This window comes from Protopterus annectens, chromosome 12.part0, assembly GCF_019279795.1.
Source record: "Protopterus annectens isolate FY-2018-M chromosome 12.part0, PAN1.0, whole genome shotgun sequence".
Lineage (NCBI taxonomy): Eukaryota > Metazoa > Chordata > Ceratodontiformes > Protopteridae > Protopterus > Protopterus annectens.
In genome coordinates, this window is record NC_056746.1 from 1,533,157,928 (window position 1) to 1,533,171,679 (window position 13,752).

The 13,752-nt window shown below is 39.3% G+C and overlaps 2 protein-coding genes across 3 annotated transcripts in view; one reads left to right on the forward strand and one right to left on the reverse strand.

The window, feature by feature from the left end:
- Positions 1 to 13,752, reverse strand: part of TEN1 (TEN1 subunit of CST complex) — a gene marked incomplete at its 5' end in the record, with an annotated part of 968,820 nt that overhangs the window by 769,763 nt on the left and 185,305 nt on the right.
- The window catches only part of ACOX1 (acyl-CoA oxidase 1), an 832,154-nt gene that overhangs the window by 432,016 nt on the left and 386,386 nt on the right, over positions 1 to 13,752 (forward strand). For both annotated transcript variants that reach the window (XM_044090502.1, XM_044090501.1), the window contains exon 7: positions 5,102 to 5,271. In XM_044090502.1, coding sequence (XP_043946437.1) covers positions 5,102 to 5,271 — 170 coding nt within the window. The remainder of the gene's footprint in view (positions 1 to 5,101; positions 5,272 to 13,752) is intronic.

Sequence of the window (13,752 nt, forward strand, 5' to 3'; positions counted from 1 at the left end):
GCCTGCTGAGCTTCAAGTTCTAAGGATTGTGCTTGCAGACATCACATGTAAGGCCCCTGGTTTATGGCCCTATGTGTGACATCCCACGCAGCTGCCACAGCCAAGCTGAAGCTTTTGTATAGGAGCCGACGTATGAGTCACCTGAAGGCAGGAAACCCCCACAATAAGAATACTGCAACATGGAAGAGAAAGACATCTATGGTTATGGTAAAATTTTACACAACTATTCTTTACCTTATCTAGATGGTGGAAAGATTGTATGTCCTTCGTATACAACAAGAGGAAAGTTGAATTGCTTGGGCCTGTCAGGGCCCACTCTACTAGAGCCATAGCTACTTCAGCAGTTTTTCATTCTAAAGCTTCCATGGATGATATTTGGGCGGCTGCAACATGAGATTCCCCACATAACTTTAGTACTTATTACAAATTGGATTTGGTCTGTAGGAGAAGAGCATCCTTTGGTTCTATGGTGCTCTGGAACATCCTTGCTTGACTCGTGTTTCTAAAGCAAACAGGTAACCTGTAAATGGTTCAACTCCCAGGCCCATGCTTGCACTTATCAAGGGTATCAGAATTTGTCAGAGATTTGGGATGCATGGCTAGGCTTAAAAAGGCCCTTGTGGTCGTTAGCCTAGTAAACACCTATGAACCTGTAAGCTGGGGACTCTGTCCCATATGTCAAGTAATAAATGAAGATTGATAACAATCAGATAAAGGAGTTACATACTTACCATAATGTTCCAGCTGTTTTGTCAGTCTTTATTTATCCTTGACTACCCTCCCTCTATCCCCCTTGCTTTCAGACCTCCTGGTAGAATGGTCCTAATACATTTTTTCATGTATAGCACTAGGTAATGTCTCCATTAAAGTGCTGTTAGGATTACTTTCTGTCATGTTTATCTGCAAACTTGATCTGAGGTAAATTGGAGAGGAGCATTCTGAGTAGGACTGAAGTTCGAGAGTCATTGGTTCTCATGGGCTGTAGTAACGGCCAAGTCAGTTCCGATGCTCGGAACTGAACCCACATGTCGAGGATAAATGAAGATTAACAACACAGATGGGATGTTATGGAAAGTACATAACTTTTTTTTTTATGTAAGTACCCATGTCATTACTAAATGTGTATTAATTGAGTAAATGTATAAAAAAAAAAAAAAAAAGATCTTCATGATAAAATATTTTCAAATGGCTATTGAGAAAAAGATAATATTGTCAGGATAAGGTGTAATTGTTATATTTTTAAAGCTTGGGCATGAAGTAAAACCTAGTTTTACTACAGTATTTACTTGGCACAATAAACACAAATATCTATGTGATAAGATGAGGAAAGGCAATCCTGGAACTTCTGAGCTTGTGAAGCAGTAGAGTTTTGAGCGATGTTTGAGGAAGTTTAATTAGATGGGTTCTGATTATTTAATTTTTAGGCTTATAAATGTGAACTGGTGATGGTCCTGTGTTTTTAGGTCTAATATTGAGGGAGTGTTGTAGCTACGGTGAAGCTTATTTTGGGGCTGTTACGATGAGGACATTGTTGGAAGTGCGAGCAGGTGCTACAGTGGCTAGTGACCTATTCTGTCTACATGTTGTATGAGGGAAGGATTATAGGTTTGCAAGTTTGACTAGAAAAAGTATAGAGGGCCAGTTCAGAATTATCTTTTATAGAAAAAATGCTGTATTTTTGAAATATTGTCAGCATTGCAGTTGAACACTTATTTTCTAATAGGTTTCATAAAACTGGAAGATTAAAGCTAGGCCTAAAGTTTCAGGTTGATTTATGTGCCTGGCTTTTGAGATGGACGTAATACTGGCATGTTTTCTGATGTCTGAAAGGATGACTGCGTGGAGAGGTTGTAGATGTTGTGGACCAGAGGTGATAAATAACTGTGGTCCGAGCATTGTCTAATAAACCATGATCAGAGGCTTTGAATAGCTTTGTGGTCATGCTCCTTATATTCCCTAGTAGCATTGCTTATTTTCATGAGTATATTTGTCAAGAAGAATTGTGGAAAGGACTTCCAAGATCACTTCACCCTGACCAATGGGTTGATTAGTGATCGCTGTGTGAAAACTGAAAGGGGTAAAAAAAAAAAAAGCCTGCAAGAGCAAGTAAAATTCAGTTGCTGTTTTGTTTTTACACTACATTAATGCTCACAAAGAAGAAATTGGGAGAAAGTAAGAGAAAATCAAACAGAAAATAAAAAAGCAGCAGTAGAGAGTCTTGCAAATGGTCAGCATAAAACAGTTCAAGTTTCAGCTTTAGCGTAGGAAATGGCTTCTAGTAATTTAAAGGGAAAATGAATCAAATGCACTTGAAGGAGTTTAAAATAACTGACAGTAAATGAATATATCATTTTGGAAAACAAAAGTCTGAAAAGATTAGAAAAAACATTGTTAACTATTCAGATGAGCTGCTAAAACAACAGAAATCCCAGGCTGAAATGAAGGAAAGGCTGACTGAATGTGAGACTTCTCAAACACACAGTGAAAAACCTGAAGTTTTTTGATTTAACAGTGAAACCGGAAGGAATAAATTGCATTAATTTTATGACAGTACAAATAAGAAACTGATCTGAAATTCCACAGAAGGATTTATTAACTGAGAGGACACATTGTGTGTGTGCTTTCTTTCTGGCATTGAGAAAGTAGCCAAAACCTTTTTTTTAGTAAAGATGCATTCATACAAGTATAAAGAGCTGTCCCTGACATAACCATGGTAGAAAGGAAAAAATTTAAACATTGGGGACTGTGATTATTCGTTGTATACTGTGTTTTGCTGTAAGCAGCACAGCAACTAAGTTGTTTTTGTTTCCTTAGCATTTGCCTTTAAGAACAGCATTAGCAGTTGCCTTGAACCTGTATAATTTAAATGTAACTGAGCCGGTCAGCAGTTAGCACCAGATATGTAGTTGTGTGAATTCTGTGGAGAGTTAGCTGCTGAAGGTAAGCGTATTAAGACAGTGCAGTAAAGAATGTCTTTTAAACATAAATGAGCAGGATAACAGTTAACATTGTGTAAGGGGGAGGGGGGTATCCTGTGATGGTAAGCAAATTATTTGCTTGCCAACATTAGTTTATCATTTTAAACATACATTAATAGGGATGAAGCTTGTTATCCTGCAGGCTCCATTGGGGAAGTAAGCTTCTTAAGGCAACAACATTCAGTTTTGACAACATTATTTTAAACACAAGTCAACAAGACAGAGGTTAGTAATGGAGTGACATTCCTGTAAGCTCCTTGGGGAAAAGGATGACTCAATAAAGATACATTTATTAATTTTTGACTATACTAATAAATAAACAAAGTGTACCCTATTAAGAAGCAAACTTCTCTTTTAAGAACTTAGTTTTTTTAAAGAGGCAGCCTGAAGTTTATGTTCTATAAGATGGAGACTATTGGGTAAGATGCAGTGGAGGCTGGGGGCTTTAGCCCAAGCAGACTAGTTATAGGTGGAGTGTCTAACGGTACCTTCCAGTAAATGTTGCCCATGTGAAGCTCAAGAACACAAACTGTATTTACACAGATCAGAGCAAAGTGCAAGTTCCATCACTAGTAAATGAATACACATCTGGAAGTACAGCAGGATGATAAATTTAGATAAAATTCTCACAATGTAAAAATGTCAGGCATCAAGGACCTCTTAAAGCCAGCCGTTATAGGGACCCCCCCCCCCGTTCTTTTGGGAGACTTATCCAAATGTGGGTTGTTTAAGTCTAGGTGTCATCACTGGACCTGTCTCATATTAAGAGGAACCCAAATTTTGATCATTAATTACAGTAACAGTAGAACTTTAAAGGTGATTAATGACTGAACAAGTAACTAGTACAGTTACTGCATGTATGTAACCACTCCATGGAGTGCTGTGCACATGTATTCAGTCATATTGTGCATTAGGAATTCCTAGTTAGAACAGAGGTACAGTATTTGAGACTAGAGGAGCACAGGATATTTATAAAACACAGGAACATCCTTAGGTGAGGTAGGGTGTTTGATGTTGGCTTTGTTTCTTAAATAGTTAGAATGACTTGACAACCAGTGGCACCTGGCCTCTGAGTGTCACTCTGTCATTAAAAGCACACCAAGATTTTTAACTTTTTTCACAAATGCCAGATTATCATTATCCTAAATGATGGTGGCACTCAGTGTTAAATGATTTGAGTTCATGAACATGGAATGAATAGACATGGCTACTATCTTGGAGATGTTGAGTTTCAGATGATTATAGTTCTCCCAGTTCTGGATATACTCCATCACCTCACAAAATAGTTCACTGTAAATAGTTTGTTCTAAGGAAAGGAGAAATAAAGTTTGTCATTATCATAGTAGTGATACCAGTGACCTATACTCTTAATGTGTTTACTTAGTGGGAGCTTTTGTACTGAGAGCAAAAAAGGACCCACTATCAAACTCTTTGGGACACCATAAGTAAATGGTAGGCTGTGGGAGGGAAGAGCTACCTTACCACTGGGATAACAGCATACCCAGACTCCCTTCTGTCTTTTTCATCATGGTAATTAGTACTGGGGTAGACCACAAAAAAAAAGTTCATGGCAGGTGGAAAGAAATTACAGGCCAGCCTTCTAATACATGGGAACAGGTGCTTCATTTATTCTGTTTTACACATTGGAGATCAGAGGCATTGACAAGTTGTCATTTGGTCTTAACATTGACGTTATTGTTAAGTAGATTTTTTGCTTCAAAGAAGAAATATTTCCCATGTTTGGAACCAGAACTGAGTTTTCCTTTTTTTCTTCATGACTTACTTGATGCACAAAGATGCAGCAGAAATAGTTGCAGATATGTGTGTTTGAAATTACTTCTTGTTCTCTTTCTTTTTTGTTTTGTTTTTTTTTTTTTTACTGATTTATTGTGGTATTGTGCTTGTACAATGATTGCTTCATCAAAGTGACAGAGAGGTAGGCTGGCTCTGGGATATGCTTAAGGGATTGTTGTAATTGACAATTCATACATTGTTTTGTTGCATTAGAACAGGCATAGCTTGATGCAGGATTTGGAATTTAATTGTTCCAGCCCACAATGCAGGTTTTAGCTTGTTAGACCACCTCCAATGTAGTATTAACACATTCTCCCTTATTGCTTTAGGTTGAGCCAGATGGTACATATGTGAAGCCTCCCAGTGACAAGCTGACATACGGGACCATGGTGTTCATTCGCTCTATGATTGTAGGAGACTCCGCACAAATGCTGTCCAAGGCCTGCACCATTGCAGTTCGATATAGTGCTGTTAGACATCAGTCAGAGCTTCGAATAGGGTAAAGAACAAATTTGTTTTTGCCACTGTTAAAGCCCCACTGTTTGTTTAATTTTTAGGGGGTGGTTTTAACTGTGGTTGCCTGTACTCTATTAATTCCTTGTTCTTTGCATGCAGCTGAAGTAATCTGGTTCTGTAGTTTCCCTGTTACATTTGAAAGTTATAGCATTGGGTATAGTACACCTCATTTAGGAGAATGGTTTGTAATGTTGATGAGTGGGGATCCTAGACAGCAAATGCCTCATATTTGTAATGTGTAACTTGATTAGCTCTTGTTTGGGTTCATCTTTATTTTCCAGGTTTTTCTAGATTTTCCATGAAATCTGCTTTTTATGGTATAGATTATGGATGTCTGATGTTAAAGAATGCCACATTTTGCTTAAGCAACTACTTCCATATTTTCAAGGACTTGCCAAGGGTTTTTCTTTCCTAAATTATTTGCCTCCAGTGCTATTCAGCACTTTATGCTACTGACTAAAAGTTCCTCAGTTCCACAGAGTTGCTGTTGGTTTTGCTACTTAGCCTGACAGTTACAAAGAATCTGCTGCCTCTAAAGTCATCTGCTGCTAAAAGAAGGAAAATAAGTATAAATTTGCACTTCTGCTGATTACTTTTAATGTAGTATGTAAGAATCCTGTATTATTTGTTACATTTCTTGTACTGTAGTAGAGCTTCAAAAGTGAAATGTTCCACTGATGTTGTATTACTTAATTATTGTGTCTGCTAGTTTTACAGGACTATACTATCTAGATTGTGTGGTTTCCCTGCACTTGAGCTCTAGAACCAGTATTTTTACATTAAGAGGGTTTTCTGACTGCACTTTTGTGGCAGGAGTTTGCTGGAGCAAACCTGTCTGAGTTGTTGCTGGCTGAAAGCTTATTGTGTATTTCATAGGTAGGTACTAGGCTATTGGCTCTAGGGCCTATATAAGCCTAGCCAAAAAGGTAACCTGGCTTTTGCCACCCAAGAAAATTATTTTCCTGCGCCCCTGTCGAGCAGAACCACAGAAGTGATCCCCGGGGTGAATTTCCTATCTCCAATCCAGTCATCAAGATTTTTCTTGAAGAATGCTATTGAGGAGGTTTGTTTGATATAGATAGGTAGTTTGTTCCAGAGTATGGGAAGTCTCTGGGACAGGAATCTATCTCTCCAGCATGTTCTGTTTATTGTGGTGACAAGGTTTAGGTCCCTAGAGTGTGTAGCTCAGAGGGATTGGGATTTCTTTAAGTGGAGCATGTCCAACAGCTCTGGGTTTGACATAGTTTTGTATGTTAGGCAGAGATCGCCTCTGAGTAGGCGATATGTGACAGAGTAAAACTGGAGGTATTTTAGACGGTCTGTGTAGGGTATCTGTTTGAGTCTGGTAATCCTCTTTGTGGGGTATTTCTGTAGGCTTTCTAGTTGTTGTAGATGTATTGTGAGGTACATACCAAAAGGGGAGTTGTACTCTATAATGGGTCTAATGAGTGATGAGTAGAGGGGAACAATGACCTCTTTTTTCCTGAATGAGAAACCTTTTGTGATTAGGTGTGCCATGTAGAAGGATTTCCTGACTATTGTGGTGATGTGATTATCAAAGGAGAGACTATTGTTCACCTGTGTCCCAAGGTCTTTTATCACACTTTTGGTGTTAAGTAGACTACCGTCTATGTGGTAGTTCATGGGTACAGAGTTTTTACCAAAAGAGATGGCAGTGCACTTTTTGGCATTGAGCTTGAGATCATGGCTTTGACACTAGGCATCTGTCTCAGTGAGGCCCTTTTTTAGGATGTCCACATCGTTAGGAGTTTCGATTATGGCTCCTAGTTTGCAGTCATCTGCGAACTTCGTTAGCCTGTACTTCAGAGAAGTAGATACCAAACAGGAGAGGACCCAGTACTGAAGCTTGTGGTACTCCACTTGTCACTGGTCTGAAGTCAGATTTGGAGTCTGCTACTTTCACAATGTGGGTTCTGTCAGTGAGCCAGTTAGCAACCCATCTTGTGACATAAGGATTTATACCTAGTTTAGTGAGTTTAACTATAATTCCTGAGTGGGGGATGGTGTTGATAGCCTTGGCGAGATCTAGATAGGCTGTGTGAACCACCTTACCCTCATCTGCAGCTTTGGTGACCACTTCAAAGAAGTCTATCAGGTTTAGGAGATATGATTTGCCTTTTACAATCCTGAACTGGGTGGGGTCCAGAGTTTGGAAATTACCAATGTCATTGTTTATAAATTCCATGATACGTTCCATAGCCTTGCAGACCAGGCTCGTCAGGCTAATGGGGTGGTAGTTCCCGGGGACCCTGGTGGCTCCCCCTTTGTGAAGTGGGATAACCGTCACTGTGCGCCATTCAGTGGGCACAAAGCCTGAGGTAAGGCTATGATTGAACATGGTACTTAGGTGGGGTGCCAGTTCATGTAGAACGCAGCCTGGGATGTTGTCAGGTCCCATGGATACTGTGTTATTGGCTTTGGAGAGTGTGGTTTTTACCTGTGCAGCCGTAATTACAGGAACTTTATAGTCTTCCGGTATAGCGATGGGCTTTTAAGAAACCCGTTATTTTTATCAATATCAGAAGTTTCCCATTAGGGACAACTATTTATACCTACCAGTTTAATTTCTCCAATTTTTTTAGGTTTCTAGTACCATAACAGGAATGGACCCCTTTCCTAAATCAAAGTATGATTAAAGTTCATGAAATTAGTATTGTTTCAGTCTATGCTGTTAGCCAAAATTGGTCTTTGCAGCACCTGCAATGTGCCCAGAATTGAATCCTGTAATTCATATGGAGTTATTTAGCTACTTATGGGGTTATTTTGACTAGGACAGCTGTTTATAATGACCTGTGTTACTTAGCTAATTAGGGCTTAATTTTTGGCTAAATCTATGTTCTGCTTGTGTAAACTTTTAAAACTGTGACTTCTTCTTCTTCTTCCGGCTTTTCCCGGTTAGGGGTCGCCACAGCAGATCACCTGTCTGTTCATGATTGGCAGTGGAGTTTTACGGTGTCGAGTTGCCAGCCCGGCACCCAACCTTCCATGGAAGGCACACGCACGCACACACACCTAGGACCAATTTAGAGTATCCAGTCCATCTACAGCATGTCTTTGGGATGTGGGAGGAAACCGGAGCACCCGGAGGAAACCCACGCGACCAAAGGGAGGACATACAGACTCCGCACAGAAGGCACCCCAGCCGAGGATCAAACTGGGGAACCTCTTGCTGTGAGGCAGCAATGCTAACTGCTGCACCATCGTGGCCGCCCCAAACTTTTAAAACCGTGACTAAATGATTTATTTTAAGACAGGCAAGGACCTGTTTTTTTATAGGCTTATGCTCACTTTGTGGCAACCTGCCTGCCATTTTGCTTTTACTGTCAGTGTTTTTATCTCACTAAAAGGAGTAATGACAGGGAAATTGAGTGCTTATACGTTTTTAGGTAATTCTTATCTGTCAGTCTGTCAGTGGCCTCTGACTAAGTTTGCAGATGACTGCAAAGTAGTAGCACCAACACAAATATTCTGCAGGAAGGGTTGTCACAGCCAAATAACTGGTGTCAGAGCCACGGCCTAAAACTAAATGCCAAGAAATGCATAATAGTATCCTTTGGGAAGTCATCCACCCCTGGTAACTATCATATTGACAACACACCCGTAGGAGTTGACCCAGTAGTCAGGGACTTGAAGACATACACAGACAGTAATATAGCCTTTGACCATCATGTGTCTGCAGTAGTAAGAAAATCATTTTGTGGTGTTTAACTTATAAACAAAGGTATTTTTAGGTCTAAGGAAGTCATTGTACCACTGTATTCGGCATTCATCAGACCTATCATTGAGTACAATGCCCCCTTTGGTATGTACCTAAACAGGCATATCCAGCAATTGAAACATCCACAGAGGTTCCTCACTAGAGGAATGCAGAACATGCTATTTCCTGCAGGCTGCTGAGGGGAGATCTATGCATGGCATACAGGGTATTATCATAACCCACCCTGATGGACCTCCTGCATATCTGCAAAACATTGCAAGAATTGGCTGTTCTAAAGAGTTAAAACCTTGCTTGTGATATAAATAAGACCTGCTTGAATGGCAGGTATGTATCCCAGAGACTACCCTTTCTCTGGAAGAGGCTACCCATCTGTGTGAAGCAGAGTTCCTTCCTAACCCAGTTCAAGTGTAACATGGACAATTGATGGGCAACAGGAAATTCATCTCTGCTTTGGTATTTGTGTCTCTACTGGATACAGGCAGCCTGTAAATAGTTAATTTCCTAAGTCCCTACTTACACTTGTCAAGGGTACAAGAACTCTTCAGAGGTTTGGGATACATGGCTGGGCTTAAAAAGGTACTTGTGGTCATTAGCCTAATAAACACCTGTAAACCTGTGAGTGTATAAAAAGGCTTCCTTTGGTGATATCACAGATGCTATTTGAAAAACAAATTGTTGTTCCACAACTCAGCAACCATTCTACTTATTTGAATGCCATGTTGAGTGGTCAGGAAGGAGATCTTACTAAGGTCATCGGCCTCCTTTCTCAACTGCCATGAGATTTGCATCATATCATTTCAAGCTGAGGTTTTAAAATGCAGCATTCAGTTCTGGTTGGTTTCCCATTAGATGATTCTGCTCTCAGAGAAAGTAACCTGCAACCAGTTTGCAAGGACAGACTAAACCAGGCGATGGGTAACAACAAGGATTCTACTCAACTGCACCTGTAACACAGTCAGCTGAAGTTTTAGTTTCAAAACCTAATGAAGCTTTTGTCAAATTGCCAACGTGATTGTCCCTTTACAGAAATGAGATGGCAAAAATGTCATATGCAGTGATTGTTTGAAGACCTGGTAAGACTGGTTTACCCAATATTGATATCTGTGTTAGTGGTCGTGCTCCATGAGTTCTGAATCATGTTCCATTTGCAGTTTGGATGTTTCAGTGAGAAGTGGTTTATTCATCTCACCCCTGCATTTCTGATGTGAGGGACGATAGTGCCATACCTAACTTAAACATTGTAGTTGATTTAAATTCTTCAGCTAGACCACAGGCTGTTGTGAAGAAAGAGATTATAGGCCATGTTAGGGGCTCCGACTTTTTTGACAATCAGCTACACAAAATGGCAGCACTAATGGACATTGAGGTTGCTTCCATTAAGGGCAGCGTTTCTTTTTTTTTTTTCCTTGGGTAATAAGATCAAACTATTTGAAAAATATTGATGTGTTTTAGGAGTCTACAGTTAGATAATGTGGTTTTTGATTGATTCCATGAAAGAAAAGAGGGTACCAAAGGATTTAAGGGTTTGGAAATATCCAGTGGGCTTGAGGACAGTTACATTTTCATTATGAACTGTTGAAACTCTTCCATAGAATGGAACTGGAATTAGTGGAGTTGATTGTGCTTGGCTGTAGGTGATTGTCACTGTTGAAGTGACACCCTGACCCCATGAACAAGAATGAGAAAAGGGGGCTGTGGATGATAAAAGGACACTTAGTAAATTAGAGACTGATATTACAAAATTACATAAAAAATATTGGCATATATAGTTTTCTCAATATGAAGGCACAGTTTTATATGTTTGATAGGATAGACAAAAAATGTGAGATTATGAAATTAAGGAAAAGTAAAAAGTTAAACAGGGACAAGGATGCATTTGAGAAGAAAGGTTTAACCTTCCTCAACACGTAATAGTAAGAATAAATCCACTAAAGTGTATACCTCCTTCCTCCCAACAAGGTTCTGATGTAAGTAATGATGTTGAAAATCATTCTGGAGGACCAAACATCATGGTTCAATTTGGGGGGGGGGGGTCCCACAAACCCTGATTATTATCCCTCACACAAACCTTGTATTCCCCTGTACAAGTGAGGAATCAGCACTGGCAGAACAAAAGAAGCAGGAGGAAGATGAGGGGGAAAGGAATAATATATTAACTTGACAGTATATTAATCAGCAATAATGTAATTACTAATAACTATGAATCAACTGAGGATGTTTTGAGTAGTAATGAGTGTATTGATTTTATAGAGTTATACAAGGATCATGAGAATCATATAGACAAGATTATATAAGAAGTTGATAGATTTAAAATGTGTAATTATAGAAATGTTTAAATCGCTAATAATTTAGTTAATATTAAAAAAAAAAGTTTTACCATCGTGCCAGTGAAAGATTTTGATTTGGTAGATACTCTCCTTGAAATGAACATTTTTTTAAGGAAAATTAATTTACATTTTTTTATGCGGGTACTGACTTTAATAATACTACCTTGTGCAGGAAGAGTCCTTAACAATCTCCCATTCCAACTACTCTTATTGTTATTTGAATAACTGTTTGAGTATGATTTGAGGCACTTTAATGAGTACAAGAAAGAGAGCAGATTTTATAACCTTACAAAACAGGAACATTCATTGTTAAAAGCATTATCTCAGAATCCTAATATTAGGATTATAAAAAAAGATGAACAAGCACAGGAATCTGTCTAGTTACAACCTCACCAACATGGATGAGAAAAAATAAAAAACAGAAAAACTAGTAGTCTTAAAATTTCATTGATGAGTTCAGTCACAATAATTTCCAAAAATTATGAAACCCAGGTAATGTTCCAAAGCAACAAGCCTTTATTTGTTACTAACAAGCTATCCTCACTTACAAAAAGTCAGACATACTTTACAATGTTAAATATATCAGCTTTTATACACTTAGAAGTAGGTGTGAAAAATGCATGTATTGTTTAATTTTAAACCAGCCTGTTCCAGGAAAACAATATATAAACAGGGCCGTAAAAATGCATTTAAGAACAGCAAGTACCCACCCCACACACTACAGCTGATTAGACCAAACCAAATCCTAGTTAAGGAACACAATACCTATCGGTCTGCAATCCACATTCCATTTTTTTTTATATTAGGATTATGAAACCTGACAAAAGTGGAGGAATGTTATTATGAGTACCATTTCAATTACATCTAAGATGTGTCAATATTTTAATTTGTTACAAAGAATCAGGTCAATGTAGCATACCACAAAATTAATTTATGGCTTGATGGGATTTTTTTTTTTTTTTTTTTACACCTGAGGGCGGCCACAGTGGTGCAGCGGTTAGCGTTGCCACCTCACAGCAAGAGGTTCTCCGGTTCGATTCTCGGCAGGGGTGCCTTCTGTGCGGATTTGCATGTCTTCCCTGTGGTTGCGTGGGTTTCCTCCAGGTGCTCCGGTTTCCTCCCACATCCCAAAAGACATGCTGTAGGTGGATTGGACACTCTAAATTGGCCCTAGGTGTGAGTGTGTGCGTGTGTGTGTGTGTGCCTTCTGGGGAAGGTTGGGCGTCGGGCTGGCAACTCGACACTGCAAAACTCCACTGCCAATCATGAGCGGGCAGCTGATCTGCTGTGGCGACCCCTAACCGAGAAAAAGCCGAAAGAAGAAGTTTTTTTTTACATCTGACTCAATTAAATATATCTGGTTATACCTGCTATTTTTGTCATTCTGAAGACCCATAAAAATGAATTGGACCAACCTCTCAGACCTGTTGACTGCAGTGAACGTTTTAAGACTGAACCCCTTGCAAAATCGATTGACAGTAAATTGAAAACCATATTTGATGAGAAATGACATGTTTTAAAAGACTTTTGGTATTGTGTGAGGAAAGTAGCAGCCACAGAGTTTACTGAATCTGTTCCATCTAGGCACTGCAAATGCCTAGTCAGGTACATACCAAAGGGAGCATTGTACTCTATGACTGGTCTGATAAGGGCAGAGTACAGTGGGGTAATGACCTTTTTGGACCTAGATTCCATGCCCTTACTTATAAGTTGCACAACATAAAAGAATTTCCTCACTACTGTGGCCACGTGTTGGTCAAAGGTAAGGCCACTGTCTATGTGTGTACCCATTTCCATAACCACTGGGTCGACTCTTAGGGGCATATTATTAACATGGTAATTAGCTGGGATGGTAGACTTCCTAAAGGGTACAACTATGTGTTTCTTAGCAGTAAGGTTAAGCCCATGGCTTTGGCACCATCTGTTAGTCAGAGGTAGACCTTCTTGAGGAATGCTAGTGTTTGCAGGGGAGTCGATGATAACCTCCAATTTGCAATAATCTACAAACTTAGTCAGTCATAAACATTCATCATTTGCGTCCATTTCAGAAAAATAAATGAGAAAAAGGAGCGGGCCCAATATGGAGCCCTGTGGGACTTCGTTAGTGACTGGCCTCTTGGTGCGGTGGCCTTACCTATTTTGACCTCTTGAGTCCTATCAGTGAGCCATTTGGCTTTTAGGTACACTGTGGATTTTAAACTTACGGAATAAACAGCAGCTTTATAAGTACACTGTAGATTTTAAACCTGTGGAATAAATACTTCTAACTCTTGGAATAAATGACTGTTACTTTTAAAAAAGCAACTCTTCAAGTAAGTTGTGGACGTTGAATTTTTGAATTAACTACTGTTTATCCGTGCTCATGGTTCCAGTTACTTTTTTGTTTTGCTGATGTTCC